The following is a 23,822-nucleotide window of genomic DNA, read 5'->3' as shown; positions in this document are numbered from 1 at the left end:
CTATTAGCAGCATAAGAAGTGAGCCGACGGCCAGGCAGAGAGAAACTGCTCTGATCCGACCGTCTCTACTGTGTGGACAGGAGGAAACATCAACGCTACGCCGCTATCATCCAGCAATCTGACAACTTCTCTCACCAGGTCAGTCCGTTTCACAGGCATCTGTCGGCTGAAACAAACTGAATAAAACAAAAACTCGATGAATCTGAAGGTGACTGAAAAGTTCAGTTATCCAAGTGCAACATGAGATTAGAGGCGAACGAACGGCCTGTTTTCAGATAACAGAAAAGCAACAGTGGCTCCAAGATTAACTTGTTACAACCAAAGTATGCAGAATTTTCTTCCTGAAAACAGAAACAAGTGGAACCCCGACACAAACGGGCAACATCAACATGTAAGAGCAGCAAGCATGCGGCTAAAAATTCACATGGTGTTTCCTGGTTCAACGTTCAAATATGGTCAAAATTCAACTAGATTCTCATCTCCCTTCACTGCTCCATCTGGGATTTCTCTCATTGAGCTCAACTTCTCTGGTAGAATTTAAACCGGGCAAATCAGCCAACAGAAAGACAAGTTGTGATCAATGACTTCAATTTTCTAAGCTGTTTTTGTAATCGGATTCTGCCTGCAGTTTTAGCAATAGCAACCAATAAAGTCAACAATGTTCATTACATTTTCTGAACAAAATCATTTATAGACAGAGATTTTGCTGTTTTGGGGGGTCCCATCTCTAAATCCAAATAATCTGCTGCAGGCCACGCCCCCAACTCAATGTTTACACTCACCCCTTGAAAATGGCTGCAAACAGATACGCAATTACACAACCATGCATCTTTGAAAAGCAGAAGTGGAGCCTCCTGCACAAACAACAAGGATGCAGCAAGTGGCTTCTGGATGGTAAGTCAACAGCAAAACACCCGTCTTTTCCAGCAGCCATTGTATCAAACATGTCCAGACTTTTGAATCTAATCAACTGCAGATAACAAAAATATAGTTTTAATATGCAGCATAAAAATCCAATAATTGTGTTTTTTTTTTAGAGCTCTGCAACAGAGAGGGCTGCTACATCAGGCAGCGGCTGAACACATTCACTCCTGGTTCACATGTGAAAGTACATGTGAAGTCATAGCCTCTCCAGAAAGGACTGAAGAAAATGCAGACAGACTTGGTGCAGAGCATTCGTACGACCCGGCAGGTTCTGGGGATCTGGATCAGACACCAACACACACACAGTTCTGCAGCGTCAGTGTAAGGTCGGCCATTTATCCTGATGACGGCGCGAGAATGCCACAGTTTTTATCTTTATTAGCCTCTGGGACAACTTCTCATCCAGGAACGTTTGTTGTCGTTAAACATCGTGAAAAGCAGCCAATCAACGTTTTTCTTCAGATGTTTATGTAACAAGATTTGATTTTAGCAATATTATCGATGTGGAGTTTCTCAAAATTCATTTCATTAATTTTTGTTTAATTATTAAGACATTTATTTATTGGTGTATTAAGTTCTCTCTCACGGCTCCTGGCGGTTGGTGGTCGCCATAGCAACCGGTAACCGGCAGCTCCGCCCCCTTTTTTCTGTTGCCATCCTGTCACTGCCGTTGGTGTCAGTATTCTGATTTAACATTTATTTTAATTATGTACGGTGTTTCAGGGGTAATATTGCTAACTTAAAGTCGGTTAAAAGCTTCCATAAGTTCTTCACTTATACAAGTTTTCAACATTAACAGTTAGAAGTTGAAAAGTTAAACACAGCAAACTGCTGACTGGGAATTTCTGCTGTTATTTACTGTTGGACTGATGTTATCCACCAGGTTCATTTCCTCTTTTGCTAGAAATCGATTCAGTGAGACGAACAAAGAAAGATTACAGTTACATCAGCTGAAAAGCTTTCAGTCTGGGGTCAGACATGGACGTCCCATAATGCACAGGGACGGACGGGAACGCGGCGCAACGCTTCGCTCCTCTGGCGCTGTCAGGACTTAAGTTGCCTCGGTTACATAAGCTTGTCTCCTTGCATTCTAAACTTTGTGAAAATACCCACCGGCTTGTTGTGCAACAGACAGAGAGCCAGTGTTCTGAGCCCAAAACTGATGTTTGCCACAATGTGACTTCTATTAACGTAATTCATGCCTCAGGTGGGAAGCGGTCATGCAGGTCAGGAGACAGGAACAGAGGTTTCTGTTAAAACAGAAAGATAACGAAGACCTGGGGTCACAGCGGGACCGGACTGGGGTCACAGCGGGACCGGACTGGGGTCACAGCGGGACCGGACTCTGGTCACAGGGGGACCGGACTGGGGTCACAGCGGGACCGGACTGGGGTCACAGCGGGACCGGACTGGGGTCACAGCGGGACCGGACTGGGGTCACAGGGGGACCGGACTGGGGTCACAGCGGGACCGGTCTGTGGTCACAGCGGGACCGGTCTGTGGTCACAGCGGGACCGGACTGGGGTTCCAGGGGGACCGGACTGGGGTCACAGGGGGACCGGTCTGGGGTCACAGGGGGACCGGACTGGGGTCACAGGGGGACCGGACTCTGGTCACAGGGGGACCGGACTGGGGTCACAGCGGGACCGGACTGGGGTCACAGCGGGACCGGTCTGGGGTCACAGGGGGACCGGACTGGGGTCACAGGGGGACCGGACTGGGGTCACAGCGGGACCGGACTGGGGTCACAGCGGGACCGGACTGGGGTCACAGCGGGACCGGACTGGGGTTACAGGGGGACCGGACTGGGGTGACGGGGGGACCGGCCTGGGGTCACAGCGGACCGGCTGTGGTCACAGCGGGACCGGACTGGGGTCACAGCGGGACCGGACTGGGGTCACAGCGGGACCGGACTGGGGTTACAGGGGGACCGGACTGGGGTCACAGGGGGACCGGACTGGGGTCACAGCGGGACCGGACTGGGGTCACAGCGGGACCGGACTGGGGTTACAGGGGGACCGGACTGGGGTCACAGGGGGACCGGACTGGGGTCACAGCGGGACCGGTCTGTGGTCACAGCGGGACCGGTCTGTGGTCACAGCGGGACCGGACCGGGGTTACAGGGGGACCGGACTGGGGTCACAGGGGGACCGGACTGGGGTCACAGCGGGACCGGTCTGTGGTCACAGCGGGACCGGACTGGGGTCACAGCGGGACCGGACTGGGGTCACAGGGGGACCGGACTGTGGTCACAGCGGGACCGGACTGGGGTTACAGGGGGACCGGACTGGGGTCACAGCGGGACCGGACTGGGGTCACAGGGGGACCGGACTGGGGTCACAGCGGGACCGGACTGGGGTCACAGGGGGACCGGACTGGGGTCACAGGGGGACCGGGGACTGGGGTCCTGGGGGGACGGACTGGGGTCACAGCGGGACCGGTCTGGGGTCACAGCGGGACCGGTCTGTGGTCACAGCGGGACCGGTCTGTGGTCACAGCGGGACCGGACTGGGGTCACAGGGGGACCGGACTGGGGTCACAGGGGGACCGGACTGGGGTCACAGGGGGACCGGACTGTGGTCACAGCGGGACCGGTCTGTGGTCACAGCGGGACCGGTCTGTGGTCACAGCGGGACCGGACCGGGGTCACAGGGGGACCGGTCTGTGGTCACAGCGGGACCGGTCTGTGGTCACAGCGGGACCGGACTGGGGTTACAGGGGGACCGGACTGGGGTCACAGGGGGACCGGTCTGTGGTCACAGCGGGACCGGACTGGGGTCACAGCGGGACCGGACTCTGGTCTGGGGTCACACGGGGGCCGGTCTCAGGTCACAGGGGACCGGACTGGGGTCACAGGGACCGGACTGGGGTCTGGGGGGACCGGACTGGGGTCACAGCGGGACCGGACTGGGGTTACAGGGGGACCGGACTGGGGTCACAGCGGGACCGGACTGGGGTCACAGGGGGACCGGACTGGGGTCACAGCGGGACCGGACTGGGGTCACAGGGGGACCGGACTGGGGTCACAGGGGGACCGGACTGGGGTCACAGGGGGACCGGACTGGGGTCACAGGGGGACCGGACTGGGGTCACAGCGGGACCGGTCTGGGGTCACAGCGGGACCGGTCTGTGGTCACAGCGGGACCGGTCTGTGGTCACAGCGGGACCGGACTGGGGTCACAGGGGGACCGGACTGGGGTCACAGGGGGACCGGACTGGGGTCACAGGGGGACCGGACTGTGGTCACAGCGGGACCGGTCTGTGGTCACAGCGGGACCGGTCTGTGGTCACAGCGGGACCGGACCGGGGTCACAGGGGGACCGGTCTGTGGTCACAGCGGGACCGGTCTGTGGTCACAGCGGGACCGGACTGGGGTTACAGGGGGACCGGACTGGGGTCACAGGGGGACCGGTCTGTGGTCACAGCGGGACCGGACTGGGGTCACAGCGGGACCGGACTCTGGTCTGGGGTCACAGGGGGACCGGTCTGCGGTCACAGGGGGACCGGACTGGGGTCACAGCGGGACCGGACTGGGGTCACAGGGGGACCGGACTGGGGTCACAGGGGGACCGGACTGGGGTCACAGGGGGACCGGTCTGTGGTCACAGCGGGACCGGACTGGGGTCACAGCGGGACCGGACTCTGGTCTGGGGTCACAGGGGGACCGGTCTGCGGTCACAGGGGGACCGGACTGGGGTTACAGCGGGACCGGACTCTGGTCTGGGGTCACAGGGGGACCGGTCTGCGGTCACAGGGGGACCGGTCTGTGGTCACAGCGGGACCGGTCTGGGGTCACAGCGGGACCGGACTGGGGTCACAGGGGGACCGGACTGGGGTCACAGGGGGACCGGACTGGGGTCACAGGGGGACCGGACTGGGGTCACAGGGGGACCGGACTGGGGTCACAGCGGGACCAGACTGTGGTTCCGTCCACAGAGCTGGGACTGCTTTTCACACAGAACCATTTGTGATCAATGCCAACATTGATAAACTATTATTTATAGCCGCGTAGAGAAACTTATCAGATTTTAGAGCCTGTGACCAATTTGGCTGCACCCTTAACTTAAAAAATAATACACTAAAGTTCAAATTATTCTGAATTTTCAAGTAAACGTCTTAAAATTATTTACAATTTGAGCATTCCTGAAGCAACTACATTAGGGATGCACCGATTTTAGTTTTCTGGCCGATCGCTGATTATCAATCTTGACTGATTCCGATTTTGGCCGACACTTATTTTTTGAGGGCTGAAATGTTGTTAATTATAGTTGGATTATTTGTTTTAAACCCACCGGATCCATAAGCAACTCAACCGTCCTTTAAATGCTCACTGGTTACCACGGTTACCCTTCATTTATCCTGCCATTTTAGCATTAGCTAGCATGTTGTCAGTGCACCACAACTGTTTATGACGGTGTGACAAAATAAGTTGTTCTGCCAAACTGACGTTAGAGAATGAAATGCATCTCAATGACCTGTTGAGTGAAAAAGCGACGAGAAAAGATAAATATTTATTAAAGCAATGTGTTCACAGCCAGATCGTCGGCTCTCAGTGAAATATTTCAAGTCCCTCCAAATAAAACACACATGGTGAGTAATTAAGGCACAGGAATACAGAGTTTTTATCTAAAAAACTACAAAGAAAGTCATATTTGTCCTGCAAAAGACGAATAAAATCCGATAATTTCTTCCTAATTTGGCCACAATTAGAGGGAAACAGAAGTAGCTGCATCCATCAAGGGAGGCGATAAAGGAAACTGGCTGGCCGATAAATTGGTGAACACCGAAACTAATTTATCCGGACTCAGTTGTCAGGATGGACTTGAAATGTTCACAATCTATAAATAAGTATCAACAAGAGCTGGAAGAGGAACCTTGACCCACTGCAAACAGCAATTCATCAATTAATCACATGATAAATTCAAACAAATTCAGTTTCTTACATTTTGCATGATTTATTTTCCCTTTCTACCAAAAACTGAACAACACAATCTTCAGTTTGTTGCTTTGGTCTCAAATAACCCTTTTTCTGAAAGACAATTCATAATTCACTTTATTTCATTTATTTCATTTTATTTTGGATATTTAAAATGTCTTCCAGTTCCAGTGTTAAATATTAAATCAAATCAAACTTTATTAGTATAGCACATTTCAGCAGCAAGACATTTCAAAGAGCTTTACATCAAATCAAACACAAAACACAATGAAACATAGAATCAACACATCAAGTCAGATTCCATCAATAAATTTATAATTGATTATGTTTCTAATAAAATCCTAATCAGGTTGGTTTTTAGTCCAGATTTAAAGGAAGTCAGTGTTTCAGCTGTTTTACAGTTTTCTGGAAGTTTGTTCCAGATTTTTGGTGCATAGATGCTGAATGCTGCTTCTCCTCGTTTGGTTCTGGTTCTGGGGATGCAGAGCAGAACCAGAACCAGAACCTGAGAGGTTCTGGAAGGTTGATACAACAGCAGCAGATCTTTAATGTATTGTGGTGCTAAACCATTCAGTGATTTATAAACTAACAACAGTATTTTAAAGTCTATTCTTTGAGCTACAGGGAGCCAGTGGAGGGACTTTAAAACTGGTGTTATGTGCTCTATCTTCCTGGTTTTAGTCAGGACTCCAGCAGCAGCATTCTGGATCAGCTGTTTGATTGAATTTAAACACATTATCATTTATTGCAATAAGTCCTGTAACAATTTATTATTTATAAAAAAATGCACAAAAACTTAAAAATATATATTTTTCTCATTCCAAATGCAAATTTTTCTTATTTTTCTGAAATAAGAAAAACTAGTTAGCAAAAATGTAATACGCTAAATAAGACCAAAAACAGTGAACAACTGAAAAATATTTGACTTGCAGTTTTCTCCAATTCCGATTGTTTTCTACTAGTAACATGAATTTTGGCTAAATTCTTAGAAAACTTGCAAACTCCTTTGAATCAGAGGAGAAAACTTTAATATTTGCTGCAGCTTTCAATAAAAGCATCTCATCAATTTCTCTGGTCACTGATAAGCAACTGAGACAGCAAATAAAAAATTAGATTCGATACTTAGATGAGTTTCCTAGAAACCAGGGGTGGTTAACTTCTGGTCCTGGAGGTCCTGGAGGGCCAGAAGGGCCCTCTGGAGGGTCAGAGGTCGGTCTCCTGCAACCTTTAGATGTATCTCTGCTTCAACACACCTGAGTCAAATAATGAGGTCATTAGCAGGACTCTGGAGAACCCGACCGGTTCTCCAGATCCAGCTGTTGGGTTCAGGTTGTTGGACCAGGAAGACTAAGAGCTGCAGGACTCCGGCCCTCCAGAACCAGAACCGCCCTGTCCTGGTTTAAACCAGTTGAGACTGTTGTTTATAAATGAGCATTTGGCACAAATATCCAGTGTAGGTTATTGGATCTGAAGGCATTAAATAATAATAATAATAATAATATTCTGACTGCTTTCAGCCAATTTCAAACAATTAAACAGTTACTGACTGGAATATTCCAGGGAAAGAACTAAAATGGATTTAATAAACTCTTTATATGTTATAATTGTTATAATTACATGTTATAATTCAGGTCTCTATCGATCCGTTCATAACCCGGCTCCATAAGGGTAGGGTTGCACCAATCGGACGTTTCCTGATCAATACCGATTTTCTGTTTTTCTCTGACCTCTGACCTCCAGACAGAATCAAGTTTTCCTCTGATAAAAACAAAAGAGAAATAAATGTTTGGACCGTCACCAGAAATTCTGCTGGGCGATAAACTGTCCCAGAAATTATTGCAATAATCTATAATGTTGTTTAGAGACTGATATGTCATAATAATGCAAGAACATTCACAAAGGTCAATAAACGTTCATTTCTAACAAACATTTCACACTGGAAACATTTTAAATATGCAGAATAAATAAACAAAACAAATACAATGAATTTATCGTCCAGCTTTTGGTAGAAAGTGAGAAATCATACAAATGGAAATTATTGAACTTGTTTTAATTTATCAAGTAATTAATTGATTTACTGATTATTACGTATTTTTACTGATAATATATTCTCTATTTTAACTGATATTGCTACATAAATATGTCTCCAAGCCAAAACAACAAATACTTGGTATTTTAAACGTCTTCAGCTCTGAATGAAACAAAGTCAAAAATCAGTCAACTGTCAATGAAACGGGTAACTGCAACCAGGATGGTTCACCTTCATCTGGACGTTCAAAACAGGACTAATAAAAATCTAAGAGTTTGTTTGTTGGAAAACAAGAAATAAGTTGCCTTTTAGGACAGTTTTTCTGATTTAATCTCTGCCTCTCATTTAAGATCAATTGGTCAAATTCAAAATATTGTTTTGAAAAACTGTATCAAAACAAAGAACTCTGACCATTTTCTTCTGTAAACACCTCAGTCAACAATATTTACTTCTAGAAAAAACCTGCCTGGACATAAACAATCGAAGGACGGGTTCTGAAACATCCCGTCCTTCAGCGTCTTTCAAAGCTTTTATTTTGGCTCTGAATCCCAATCAGTAGTGATATTCAGCGGGTCTGCCTCCGCCTCGCAAGAGAAGCCACAAGTTTGATTTCAGTTTAATTCATCCTAAATCACAAGGCGACTGAATAATCTGGACTTAATCCCACTACATTATTAAATATTATTGGGTCGATATTTGAGCCACAGTTGCACCAATTCACCACAGAATGTGTGGAAGTTTCACAAAGGAGAGTTTAAGACTTTAGAAAACCTTTTTAATGCTACTTTGAATTCAATTTAAGGCCAAAACCTTATAGATTCAGGGTTTGGGTCACTTGGTTCTCGACAGCCTCAACCGCCATCGTGTCAAAGGTTAAAAGTGGTTTTGTTTTGTTTGTTTGTTTGTTTGTTTTGTTGCTTTTGCACAGAACGCTCCTAGCTTTGCATGGGTTAGCATAGCAACAGAAGTTAGCTGGCTAAATTTTGTCTTGCCATGACAAAATTTAGTAACCATTTGGTAACCATCTTTAGGGCCAACTTACATTTTCCTAATGAACTTCAGACATTTTAAAGCCTTCACTTTAGACACATGAACTTGAAACTTTAGCCATGCAGACACCATCATACACAATAAATCAATTAATAATCATCAACGTTTCTGTCTGGTGTTTTTGTCTCAACTAGCCTTTTTTGAAAGCAAATTTTGTCTAGAGACTTCATAATTTATTTATTTGTTGTTTCAGTTATTTTATATTGTATATTTAAAATGTCTTCCAGATCCAGTGTTAAATATTCAGCAGAATTTAAAGTTTATTGTGTTTTTAAAATGTGTTCCTGCATTATTATACCATTATTAATTGAAAATTATCTCAAAACAATTTTACCGTTTATTGCAATATTCTGAGATAATTTAACGTTCAGCAAAATTTGTTATTGTGACAGGTCTGGGTGCAACACGACCTTCTGCAGTAACAGGGGGATCAAATTATGTTTCAGAGAGTCAAATATGTTGGAAGGTGGTAAACAATTGTGTTTTGTTTTTGTGCGACATTGAAATAAAAACCAAATATGTAATAGCATGACTGGAGTACAAAAGAAAAGAGAATTATCAAGTGAAACCAAAATTGATATCCAGTATTGTCCAGGGGAAAAACTGATCGGTGCATCTTCAGTCAAAATAGTCTGACTTGAATCCACAGACATTAGCACTGAAATCAAACATGTGATGGAACTGGAGGCCACAATAACAGAGTGAGGCTGGAAGAGTCCGACTGTTCCCAAACAGAGTCATCATTCAAGGCAGTTCAATGGACTGAAATCAATAATTACCAACGGATTCATCCAACACTGGGCTGCACTCAACTACCGCGGTAACAAACCGGCCCTTGCACACATTTCATTCAAACAGCAGTCAGACTGTATCCTGTTGGACAGCACTCAGAACAGAGGAAGGCTAAATAAGATAAATACGTACTGAAATCTCTTCGTGTTGAGAAAAGCGGCTGTCCTCAGCCTGGACACACTGTGGCCAATTTGTGCCCAGATTAACTGGAGTGGGACACGAGAGAGGAGGAGGCTAAAGATGCTAATTTTATTATTTCCTCCCATCTTATTCAACAAAAAGCTGCACAAAAATCAAACTCATAACAACGACAGAAAAATAAATAAGCCTTAAAAACTGAGAAGAACAGACCCTTCCCTTGGCTATGACCTCACTTCCTTTGACATCACTCGCTCTGCGGGGGGATGGGCAGAGAGCAGCTAGCTAGTAAAGCTGATTTTTTTTTTTAAATCTCTTCCAGCTTTACATAAATGCCTAAACAAATCATTCCTCTGTTTCATTCAGACACAACGGAGCTTATATCCAAAAGCAAACAGACGTTGATCCCGTCCGAAGCGGCTGAAACCCTGACTAAACCAGGAGGCTTCCAGTGGAGCAGGAGCACAGCGACACTCGGTCCCCAGTTCCCCGGGACAATACAGGAAGAATCGCTTACATACCTCTGAAGTGCATAAGAGCCACCGGCTGGAAAGGCCCGTTGGAATTGGGTGCATCCACAACCATCCTGTCTCCAGATTTATTGCATGTCAACATCTAAAGCCCAACCAGGAAGGCGATCCACTCAGGGCGAGAGGCCAGCCTCCATTTTAGCACAAAAGCAGATCAGAAAATGAAGCACTGCTGCTGCTGGAGGGAACTGGCTTGTTGGCGACGTCAGCAGCGGAGCCACGAGCTGATTGGTTGGACTCATACCGCTCTAGAGCAATAGGAAAGCAGACTGCTGTGGCTGAGGGAGTCTGATTGGATGAGAATGGACAGGGGGCGGAGTTACGGCGCTTCCATCTTCTTTTTTTGCTCCAGTTTCCTTTTTCCGATCATTCCGCTTTACAAGGAAGGTTCTGCCACAGATCTTAGATCAGATTGGCTTTAGTCTATCCACAGTGTTGCAATTTGCTGGGGTTTCAACATAATCTGATTTAGGAAAAGCAGCTGGATAGAGGACTGCTTAGAGAGGCTGGAAAGTCTTTTATTCTCATCCTTTTCTAGTAAGTTTTTATGAAAAGGAGGTCAAAGTGAGGGTCAGAGTGGGGATTTAAATAATTGACTCAATGATTACCAGATTAAACCATAAGAAAAGAAGACTGCAGAGGAATTTATAACGACAGTTATGACATGAATGTTATTTGTGGCAATGAATTTTGATATAAAATTCATAAATACAAGTTCAAATATGTTACAATAGCAAATTTTGTATGAGTAATTATTGCAATAAACAATAATTTTTTTTTCCAAAGAGTTTTTGCAGCACTAGTGGCTTGTATTTTTGTGACAGTAGGCAGACAGGAAGGCGGGCGAGGAGAGGGGGGAGGACATGTGGCGATGTCCGCGGCGAGGACTGAGGCGTGCTAACGTGAGGCGTGCTAACGTGAGGCGTGCTAACGTGAGGCGTGCTAACGTGAGGCGTGCTAACGTGAGGCGTGCTAACGTGAGGCGTGCTAACCTGAGGCGTGCTAACGTGAGGCGTGCTAACGTGAGGCGTGCTAACGTGAGGCGTGCTAACCTCTACGCCACCACAGCACGCCCCAAATAAAATTATTGATTTAAGACCATTTTCAAGCAATATATTGTCTGTAGTTTGTCCTCTCAAACATCAGCAAACTTTAATTTTGTAAAGAATCCTTAACACTGGAGTTAGATATTTTAAGTGTTCAACATAAAACACTGGTTGGTTGTTTGTGAGCAGGGCGACTGTGGCTCTATGGTAGAGTAGTCGTTTTGCGATCGGAAGGTTGTAGGTTCGATTCCAGCTTCCTCCTGCCACATGTTGATGTGCCTCAGGGCAAGGCACTTAACCCCAAATTGCCTACCGATGTGCGTATCGGTGTATGAATGTGTGACTCTAGTGTAAAGAGCTTTGAGTCAAAATGACTGGAAAAGATCTATAGAAGTTTAGTCCATTTGACAATAACTGAATACATTCTTTATAACATCTGCTGAGTATCTATCACCAAATTGATGTAAACATAATCCCATTTTTGAATCCTGCACCTAAAATTAACCAAAGTATGGAAAAACTAAAATTACTGCTATAACCCATAAGAACTAAACAATATTTAACTAATAACAACTAATACAAACTAGCAAACACACTAAAAAGTACTGGTAACTGAATTTGACAAACCAAAAAATCACAACAAAATAAAACGAAACTATGATAAAAAAAAACAAAAAAACAAACTGTTATAAACCTAGTAACAACCAACTTCAAAGACCATGTCAGCCAATGTATGTAAACTTTTGATCTTGCAGACATTACTAAATTAATTTCTAGCATATTCTCTCCTGATTGTGGCATTTAACAAATAGAAACACTTTTGGTAAATTTAGCAGACCTAGAACAAGAGAAGTTTGATCTGATTTATCTTCTGTTGGTGTATGTAAACATCTGGTTCCAACTGTTCTCTCCAGTCTACACAGTTTAAAAAAAGATTGTTTCATTTATAACTAAATGAGACCATAATCAGCCCCCTTCAGTCACTTCATGACTCAGAAACTGTGAAGGATTTTGTTATTGTGATGTTTATGAGTTGAGTGAAATTAACTCATAAACAGGAAATGAAACTGAGTCAAGAGAGAAAATGGAATATGCAGAGTCAGCACAGCAGCTGTAAGCAGTCTTATCTCTTATCTAATCTCAGAAAACTAAAAATCACTAAACACATGTGTCAATTAGTGTTTAGTAATGTTTCCATTTGTGTAATACTTGAGGACACTGAATGATTTATCTGCTGTTCTTTGAAACATAATGAAGTGGCTGTCTGTTTTATCATGTGATACATCAGAGGACACACTGATACGCAGCGAAACCGCACTGACACCACAAGACAAGCCAGAGCCTTTAAGAACAGCGAGACTCTGAAACCATTTTCACATTTAAAAGCCAAGAAATTACAGTCTATTTAAAAATGGACACTCAGTTTAAGTGGCTGCTTCCTTTGCTTTGTTAAATACTAACCAGAATACAGAGCTGCATTTTCCTCCTTACTGATTTCTGCTGTTTTTACCACACTTAACTGGTTTAAATCATCAGATTTCAATATAAGAGAAAGATCACACGTCTATTCAATCAACCAGGTCCAATGTGAAAAAGTAAATGCTTCCTAAATCTAAGAGCAGTTTATGCCACTCAAGGTAACAACAAGTGCAATCACCCTACAAAAATAGAAAATCCTCTCAAGTATTTTTGGTCTAGTTTCTTGAAATAACAGAAAAACAACTTACAGGTAACTTTTCAGCAAGATATAGGAGCTTGTTTTAAGTAAATTTCTTAATAATGATGAAAACTCAAACATGCTGGAGCTCCACCTGGGTTGCTAGGTAACAGGCTGAGCTCAGCTGGGGTTGCTAGGTAACCGAGCAGTGCCCGGGACTGTGACTCAACGTGTTATAATTTCAATAATCTGCCAGTGGAACTAGTACGTTCTCACTATTCACTTAAAAAAATGTTCCTATATGTTGCTATAAAGTTACTTGTAAGTTAGTTTTGTCTCATTTTAAGTGAACAGAGAAATGTGCACATTTTACTTTGTAAAATTTGTGTTTTTGCGTTGCATTGAGTGCTTTACGTCGATGTGAAGGAGCTGTGACTCACATTTCTATGCAGAACTGTAGAAATTCAGCCACAATGGAGCATTTCTGAGCATGAAAGATCATAAGGTCAAAGGTCATACAGAGTCATTTGAACGGATGTAGAACAAGTTTGATTTTTACCAAAAATTCACCAGTTTTTATTAAAGTTTCATAAGTTTTACATTGAAAATTTTTTATTTTGAAAAATGTTTCTTTTGCTTGCTTTTGTTTTTTATATAAATTATTTCCATTTTGGTGTCTAGAATAGCAGATTTTCCACACAGCCTTACATTGTGGTCCGTCTGATGATGTCACTAAATATTAAATGATGTTTTGATCAGTTGTTTATTCTGGAGTCATTTCTTGGATGGTTACTTTTTACTTTTACTTCAGTGCTACTCAATATTTGGGTGCTCAAACGGACTCTGGTCACACAGGAAAAACTGAAGAAATTTGCAAGCAAACGTGTTTTATGCAAAATGAATTCAAACAGCAGAATAAAGAATTCCCACATCAGTGATGGGATGGTTTTAAGGGACAGGATGCTGACCTGGACAGGACCTTAACCCGCTCTGAGCCCCGACCCTAACCCATCACATGAAGCTGCCGTTCACATCGTACTGCAGGCTGACTAAAGGAGAAAAATGGATTCTTGCTCTTTTACTGTTTGATCTGTAACAAATCATTAGCATACCGACCAAACGTGACCTTTTCTGCTTCCCTGACCAGGTGAGGTCAGGTCCATACAAAACATGTTCATTACATTTTTCACAAAATCATTCTTAAATATGGATCATTTAGTCTGCTCGGTTCTGTACAGATCATACGGCGGTAAAACTATTTGACCAAACGTGCTGGAGCTTCTCTTGGTTGCTAGGTGACGGGTTGCTGTTGCTAGGTAACAGTGTCCGTCAACAGTGACTTAATTATGAGAATCAAAATCAGAATATACTTCATTAATCCTGAAGGGGAAATTGATTATTTGTTGACATGGCACTTCATCTGAAATGTTAAATATTAGCAAATATAAATAACAAATAAATTATATCTAATTGATAAAAACAGACACACATCAATGTGGTTTGTGTATTTTCACAGCAAAGAAAAGGACCAAGACTCTCCACCAACATGTTAGAAATGGAGCTTCTTGGTTACAAAAACAAAAAGTTAAAGAAGGAAAAATAAACAGTGAAAAGGTGAGCAAAAGTGACCACAACACTTTGGAGAACACACATTTCAATCAGGTGGATTTGAAAGGGCCATTTTCCAGACACCAAGAAATATTAACTTATTTCCAAAAAACAGCTGGATGGATTTTGGGATGATTTTAGAACCAGCTGAAGTGAAAGTATAAAAAAATGTAGGAAATGTTAATTTTGCATGAAAGGTCACTTTTAACAATGACAATTTTTCTAAGCTACCAAAGTTTGACACAGTTGTGGCAAAAGTAACCCCATTTGTTTTTTTCACATTTTGTCATATTGCAGCTTTTATTGTAATTTTATATTTCAGGGAGGAGTTATTTTAAAGAAGAACATAAAGCAGTACATAACAGGGAAGTCTAAAATCTAAACCCTGTGGAATAAACACTGTGGTGATTTTCAGTGCTACTTTTCTCCAAATCATTTAGCTATAAACCAAAAGGTTCAACGGGTTTGATACCTTAGAACTACGTCCATAAATATCCCTGAAAATATAGGAGGTAATAAATGAATGAGAATTATAAACAAAGATGTTCAATAAGTACAATAGAAAAACATTTTCATAACATTACAAAGAAAAAGGTTTTAAAAAGTACAAAAGGTCAGAATCAGACTTTCTGTTTGGTCCAGCAGGTGGCAGTAGAGGAAAACCGTTTCAGCCAGAGGTTCTTGGAAACGAAGCCATCACTGAATGATTTACTGACACCTGGCAGAGCTACTGTTTAATCCTCTTCATCAAATTTGCATGGCTGCTCTGCTGACAGGATTCGGTTCATGGGACCAACAGAAGGACTCATTTCTCCTCCAGTTCTACTGACAGATGAGATATTAATAGAAATGTGGACCAAATAAAACAAATTCAACTTTTTCAAAAATTTCTCCACATGGATGAGCTAAATAGTTATTGCATCACAAAAAAAATCATATTTTTGAATATATGAGTGGCTAAGAAAGCAAACCTGTTGCAATAAAGGACTCAGGAAATGTCTGCTATTTAGTCTGTATATGTTAGTGTAAAAACTGTCATGGCAGAAAAACATCTGCTGGGCAGATGGACCAGTGGTTTGATTGGGTTTGAGGTGAGGTGAGTATTTAAAGTAACTGGTGAAGACTGAACAGTAGTCAGGGTGTCAAAGAGTTTGAGATTATTGCAATATTTTAGGTTGCCTTTCAATAGGCGAGAAAACAAGATGAAAACCAGCAGAGTGACGAGGCCAATGGATGAAGTCAAGGAAACACTAATTATTTCAAACATCTTAGCACCCTTGAAATAAGACAGAACTAAATTAAAGTAACTTTTCAGACATAGGAGCTTCTTTTAAGTCAATAATTTATTAATATTAATTAAAATGTACTGGTTTCACTGGCAGATTATTTCACTAATAACTTGCTGAGTCACAATCCATGATTTCTGAGCCGTTACCTAGCAACCCCAGCCTGTTACCTAGCAACCCCAGCCTGTCACCTAGCAACCCCAGCCTGTCACCTAGCAACCCCAGCCTGTTACCTAGCAACCCCAGCCTGTTACCTAGCAACCCCAGCCTGTCACCTAGCAACCCCAGCCTGTTACCTAGCAACCCCAGCCTGTTACCTAGCAACCCCAGCCTGTCACCTAGCAACCCCAGCCTGTTACCTAGCAACCCCAGCCTGTTACCTAGCAACCCCAGCCTGTTAACTAGCAACCCCAGCCTGTCACCTAGCAACCCCAGCCTGTTACCTAGCAACCCCAGCCTGTTACCTAGCAACCCCAGCCTGTCACCTAGCAACCCCAGCCTGTTACCTAGCAACCCCAGCCTGTTACCTAGCAACCCCAGCCTGTCACCTAGCAACCCCAGCCTGTTACCTAGCAACCCCAGCCTGTTACCTAGCAACCCTAGCCACCCCAGCCAAGTTCCAGCATGTTTGTTCAGCTGTATGTTTTTCACTGTGTTGGAAGAGACTTTTGTTTTGTTGTTGACTTAGTATCCAGAAAACACACAGCAAAAATACAAAATATTACCAAGTATTTTTGTCTAGTTTCTAGCATAAATATGTTAATATACTTGAAATAAGATCAAACTAACTTACAAGTTACTTTTCAACTAGTTATAGCAGGTTGTTTTAAGTAAATAATTTCTTAATGTGAATGAAAATGTATTTGTTCCACTGGCAGATTATTTGATTTATATCAAGACATCTTCCTATGTTATAAGTGAAATAATCTGCCAGTACGTTTCAGCTTAAAACAAGATAAAAATCACAAAGTACTGCCTCTTTAAGTATTTGTGGATTTTACCTATTTGCAGGGATTGTAGAGATTGACATACAATTGTATTTCTGTATGTTTATTTTTGTTTTACTTCCCTGTAAAGTCCCTTTTGGGCACCGATTGGATGTTGTAAATCACTAAATGAATGTTGATCGATTGAAAGCGTTTAGGAGAACCTGTAGACTGCAGACGGGTCTGAACTCCTGGCTGTCACGGATAAAACCTCCAAATGTTAGAAGATGAAAAGAGAACAAACAAAACCCAAAAGACACAATAATGTGAGCCAACGAGCCAAAGAGGAAGGGCTGTACTGAGTACCACGACTCTTCCTGAGGCCCTGCAGGCCGTTCACGACTGACGGCCTGCAGGGCCTCCTGCATGGGGGGCCGCGGCTCACCCAGGTATCTGAATGGAGCGGCGCTGTGTATCAGTTACAGGAACATACTGAGGCCAGGTCCGGTTTGTAATGCTGAGAGTAAACATAGAAGTCATAAAAGATTGATGCGAATCTTCAAACCTCAGCCTGGCCGTCTCTTCTTGGTTTCTCCATTAGCGGAACATGTAACCATTAATTCAATCGGTGTGGTCAGCTGACAGGAAACTCACACTGCAATCATTATAAGATGAGTTTATGCACATGTTGCTCTGAATGACGACGGACGGCCAGAATCTCACCATCCTATGGTTTCCGGTTGATTGAGTGAGTCGGTGTTTCGTAGAGGGAGTAAGAAATGTTACTTTCAGGTAAGGCGGGAGATATTAGAGACACGGCGGCCAGCGTGTGGCGGCCAGCGTGTGGCGGCCAGCGTGTGGCGGCCAGCTTGGCGGCCAGCTTGGCGGCCAGCGTGGCGGCCAGCGTGTGGCGGCCAGCGTGGCGGCCAGCGTGTGGCGGCCAGCGTGGCGGCCAGCGTGTGGCGGCCAGCGTGGCGGCCAGCGTGTGGCGGCCAGCTTGGCGGCGGCCAGCGTGTGGCGGCCAGCTAGTCGTGAACACCTGACCAACAAGAACACAGCAAATCAACAACAAAGCATTTGTCTTTCCAGCAGCCATTGTACAACACATAGAGTGGAAAAACCAGCTGACCAAACATGCAGAAACTCCGCCATTTCAAGAAACTCTACAATGTAACGTCACAAATCAGCAGCCATTGCCCTGTTACCTGGCAACCCCAGCGAAGCCCAGCCTGTTGCCTAGCAACCCAAGCTGAGTTGAATGTGCTGTACAATGGCTGCTGGAAAAAACAAGTGTTTTGTTGTTGACTTATCATCCAGAAACCACTTGCTGCATTCTTGATGGTTGTGCAGGAGGATACACTTCTGCTTTTCAAAGGTTGTGTAGCCATTTTCATGTGTGAGTGTAAATGTTGAGTTTTACATCAAGTTCTTTGAATTTAAAGTGACAAGATGCCCTAAAACATTTCATTCTGACTATGATTTCATTATCTAAGAATGATTTGGTGCAAAAAATGTGATGAATACGTTTTGTGTAGACCATAGATCAGTGATGGGAAACTCCAGGCCTGGAGGTCCTGGAGGTCCTGGAGGGCCTGAGGACCGGTCTGCTGCAACCTTTAGATGTATCTCTACTTCAACACACCTGAGCCAAATAATGAGGTCATTAGCAGGACTGTGGAGAACCCGACCGGTTCCCCAACTGGTTCCCCAAGAACCCGACCGGTTCCCTGGAGAACCCGACCGGTTCCCTGGAGAACCCGACCGGTTCCCTGGAGAACCCGACCGGTTCCCCGACCGGTTCCCCGGGAGATCCAGGTTGTTGGACCAGAGAGACTCTAAGGGCTGCAGGACTCCGGGCCTCCAGGACCAGGACCGCCCACCCTGGACTAGATCTATCCTAACCTGTTCAAGAAAGCACAAGAGCATCTTCAGTGACTCTGAACTTTATCTAAATGTAATCTTCAGAGTGTATTCCTCCACTGTTATTTTTGCAAACTGGTTAAAATTAGACATGAAACTTCAGCTTAGACTCAACAGACCTGCGAGAGCTGGAAGTTTCTGCAGCTCTCTGTTGGCGCTGAGGGGGAATGAGGAGGTGCTGAACCTCTTCTCTCTCTTTACCGCTGAGTGGGACCCGACCTGCTTCACCCTCAACAGCTGAGCTGCAGGGGGCGCCTTCTTACCCGACCCCTGTGGAAACACAAACAGCAGCGGCGTGAGGTCAGGTGGGACGGTTCCTGCTCTACAGGAAGTGGGACAGCAGCCACTCTAATCAGGCGAAGACAGAAAAGCGGCTGAAGGCTCGGCCGTGAAGAGGTCGGGTTCCTTTCCTTTCCGAATCAGATCGAGTGGCTCTCGGTCAGGAAACACGATCGCAGCGGGTCGGTGTTCTGCTGACGGGACGCGGCAGACAAAATAAATGATCTCAGATTGAGCTGATAAAGCTGTCACTGGAACAAGCGGAGCGAATTTAATCTGAATTTACAACCTGAAACGAAGCACACTGTCAGGACTCTCGCTGCAAAAACACTAAATCCTTCCCAACACATTTGGTCTAGTTATGGTTTAAAACACTTGAAATGACACAAAACTAACTCAAAAGTAAGATTTCAGGAAGATATCGCAGCTTGTTCTAAGTCAATAATTCCTTCATGTAGAGGAAAACTTCCTAGTTCCCCTGGCAGATTATTTCATTTAGAAAATGGGAAAAATTATTTTGCTATCAGTGGAACTGGCAATTTTTCATCATTTATTCCACAAATAGAGAGAATTTAGGCAAAAACAAAAAGAAGCATTTTGTTTCGAGCAGATATCTTATTACACTTGAAACACAAGCAGTGACAACTGAACCTTCCAGCAACATTAAAGTTAAAGCTGCCTTATTATTGACAAAAAATTATTATCATTATTGATGAAAAATGACTGGTCGTTAGTGAAATAGTCTGCCAGTTGCCCATATGATCATCCAAAATATCTTGTTCCGCTGGCAGATTATTCATTTATAACTAGGAATTATTCAGTGAAAAGAAACTTATTACTTAATTTTGTCTTATTTCAAGAAACTGAACCAAAAATACTTCAGAAGAATTTGTATGGTTTCTGAATAGTAAGTCAACAAGACAAAAGTCTTTTCCAGTGAAAAACCAGCTGATCAAACGTGCTGGAGCTCCACCTGGGTTGCTAGGTAACAGGCTGCGCTGGCTGGGGTTGCTAGGTAACGGCGCCGTGCCTGAGGAATGTGTAAAATAATCGGCCAGAGGAACTTGAATTGTTGCCTAAAAGCAGCTCAAGTATCTTGATGAAAAGTTGTTTGTAAGTTAGTTTGACTGGAAAGTAGACAAAAATATTTGGTAAGATTTTGTGTTTTCCCGTTGGGATGACAAATAAAAAATTCAGGAAAAAATGAAAAGGTTAGTAACAATAAATTAGAAGGAATTTGGTGATGTAAAATGATGGTCATTAAAGGAGGCAGTGGTATTTTTGTCAGTGAGGGTTGGTACCAAGTCCTGCTGGAAGATGAAATCACAATCTCCAAGAAGCTCTTCAGCAGGCGGATCAATTGATCGATTGATCGATTGATCAATTGATCCATGGATCCGTTTCTTACCTTGCTAGACATCTGCTCCAACTCCAGACCTGATTAAACACCAGAGGATGACACCACTCCCCACATCACAACTGGAAACTTCAAAAGTCTTGTCATCGCTGTTGCTACCACAACTTTTCCTTCCACTCAACTTTCCATGAACATAACAAGCAGTGACTGTCTGCTGGACAATAATAATGGTTGTGTGATAAAGTAACTTATGTTTTTGGGAAACTTTAGTTTTGAGTTTCATTTTTAAAATAAAGTCCAGTTTATTTGTTCAGAAATTGTCAAAGTTCAAAGCAGTAAATTATTTGATCAAATCACATAATCAGAATCATCAAATATGTTAATTAATGCTCCAATTAATACTAATCCAATGCAACCCTAAACAGCTTTGATAAAATAAAGACACTTAAAATACTTTTGTGAGGCTTGAATAGCTTAAATAAATGCACCAAGTTACTGAGATGAACCTGTATCTGACTGGAGAAAACCTGATTTTAAAAACCATTAAGAATTTCAGAACAAGATGGCTGAATATTTGTGGTGAAGAACAGATACAGAAAGAACACAGGCCTGAGGCTTTTGTCCAATTGCTCCATTCAACCAACAGAAATAACTTGGGACTAAGATAACTGCTACAATGCCCGGCATTATTCCTGCAGAATAAAAATACGTTCAGAGAAAATAAAGTCACCAGATCATGCCACATGTGATATGAGCAACTCTTCCTGGTTTACACTGAAACCAAAAGCCAAAAAAGTCTTAAAACAACAGACGCTCTGATCTGAGTTAACAGAGCCGAGGTTCGACTACGCTGCAGTGCATGCACATTTAAAACCCCCAGAATGCACCACAAATCTGGAACCAACCTCCAGAGAACTGCAAAACTGCTGAAAAACAGACTTCCTTTCTATCAGGACTGCGAATCCTAACTTGGATCAATATTAAGTGGAACATTGATGAAAATATTTGATTGGTGATTTTGATAATATTTCACTAACTGTTATATTTTTATGATGACTTAAAACAAAAGATTAGTTTATTCAGGATCTTTTCTGCAGTGGTCACATCACTTCATCACATCACTAAAACTATTTTCAGAAATCAAACTAAAAACACAACATGGCAGAATATATGTAAATTTAGGTTAAACACATAATTAACTAATAGATTCAGTTTACTACAATACTATTTGAAATTTTATCTATCATTAAATACAATTAATTCCAGAGTTGCATCCATACAAAAACAAACAAAAAACCCTGAAAACTCACAAATATACTACAAATATATTTAAGTATGTTGTACAAGTGCTGCAACAGACTGGAGACCAGAGCGAAGGAGGCAGCAGCTCCTCCCGACCCCATCAGGGACAAGAGACAACAGAAAATGGATGGATGATGGATGGATGATGGATGGATGATGGATGGATGATGGATGGATGGATGGATGATGGATGGATGGATGATGGATGGATGGATGATGGATGGATGATGGATAGATGATGGATGGATGATGGATGGATGATGGATGGATGGATGATGGATGGATGGATGATGGATAGATGATGGATGGATGATGGATGGATGATGGATGGATGGATGATGGATAGATGATGGATGGATGATGGATGGATGATGGATGGATGGATGATGGATGGATGGATGATGGATAGATGATGGATGGATGATGGATGGATGATGGATGGATGATGGATGCATGGATGATGGATGGATGGATGGATGGATGGATGGATGGATGGATAGATGATGGATGGATGATGGATGGATGGATGGATGATGGATAGATGATGGATGGATGATGGATGGATGATGGATGGATGGATGATGGATGATGGATGGATGATGGATGGATGATGGATGGATGATGGATGGATGGATGATGGATGGATGATGGATGGATGATGGATGGATGATGGATGGATGATGGATGGATGGATGGATGATGGATGGATGATGGATGGATGATGGATGGATGTGATGGATGGATGATGGATGGATGTTGGATGGATGGATGATGGATGGATGATGGATGGATGATGGATGGATGGATGGATGATGGATGGATGGATGGATGATGGATGGATGGATGATGGATGGATGATGGATAGATGATGGATGGATGGATGGATGGATGATGGATAGATGATGGATGGATGATGGATGGATGGATGGATGATGGATGGATGGATGATGGATGGATGATGGATAGATGATGGATGGATGATGGATGGATGATGGATGGATGGATGGATGATGGATGGATGATGGATGGATGATGGATGGATGGATGATGGATGGATGGATGATGGATGGATGATGGATGGATGGATGATGGATGGATGATGGATGGATGGATGGATGGATGGATGATGGATGGATGGATGGATGATGGATGGATGGATGATGGATGGATGATGGATGGATGATGGATGGATGATGGATGGATGATGGATGGATGGTGGATGGATGATGGATGGATGGATGATGGATGGATGGATGGATGGATGATGGATGGATGATGGATGGATGATGGATGGATGATGGATGGATGATGGATGGATGATGGATGGATGATGGATGGATGATGGATGGATGATGGATGGATGGATGGATGGATGTGGATGGATGGATGATGGATGTTGGATGGATAATGGATGGATGGATGTTGGATGGATGGATGGATGATGGATGATTGATGGATGGATGGATGGATGATGGATGGATGGATGGATGATGGATGGATGATGGATGGATGGATGGATGATGGATGGATGGATGGATGGATGGATGGATGATGGATGGATGGATGATGGATGGATGATGGATGGATGATGGATGGATGATGGATGGATGGATGGATGATGGATGGATGATGGATGATGGATGGATGGATGGATGGATGTTGGATGGATGGATGATGGATGGATGGATGGATGGATGATGGATGGATGATGGATGGATGATGGATGGATGATGGATGGATGATGGATGGATGGATGGATGGATGATGGATGGATGATGGATGGATGATGGATGGATGGATGGATGATGGATGGATGATGGATGGATGATGGATGGATGATGGATGGATGATGGATGGATGGATGATGGATGGATGGATGGATGATGGATGGATGATGGATGGATGGATGGATGGATGGATGGATGGATGATGGATGGATGGATGATGGATGGATGGATGATGGATGGATGATGGATGGATGATGGATGGATGATGGATGGATGGATGGATGATGGATGGATGATGGATAGATGATGGATGGA

The 23,822-nt window shown here is 43.7% G+C and overlaps 1 protein-coding gene across 6 annotated transcripts in view; it reads right to left on the bottom strand.

Moving 5' to 3' along the window:
- Positions 1–23,822, bottom strand: part of ppp2r5ca (protein phosphatase 2, regulatory subunit B', gamma a) — a 45,345-nt gene that overhangs the window by 19,047 nt on the left and 2,476 nt on the right. For 4 of the 6 annotated variants that reach the window (XM_044142477.1, XM_044142478.1, XM_044142482.1 and 1 more), the window contains one exon: positions 18,962–19,112. In XM_044142477.1, coding sequence (XP_043998412.1) covers positions 18,962–19,112 — 151 coding nt within the window. Of the gene's footprint in view, positions 1–10,390; positions 10,718–18,961; positions 19,113–23,822 lie in introns of those variants that run through there. The other 2 variants (XM_044142480.1, XM_044142483.1) reach the window with 2 other exon arrangements.

Source organism: Gambusia affinis, linkage group LG16 (assembly GCF_019740435.1).
Source record: "Gambusia affinis linkage group LG16, SWU_Gaff_1.0, whole genome shotgun sequence".
Taxonomy (NCBI): Eukaryota; Metazoa; Chordata; class Actinopteri; order Cyprinodontiformes; family Poeciliidae; genus Gambusia; species Gambusia affinis.
The sequence above is the reverse complement of the archived record's forward strand: the minus strand, read 5'-3'. Positions and strand labels throughout refer to the sequence as shown.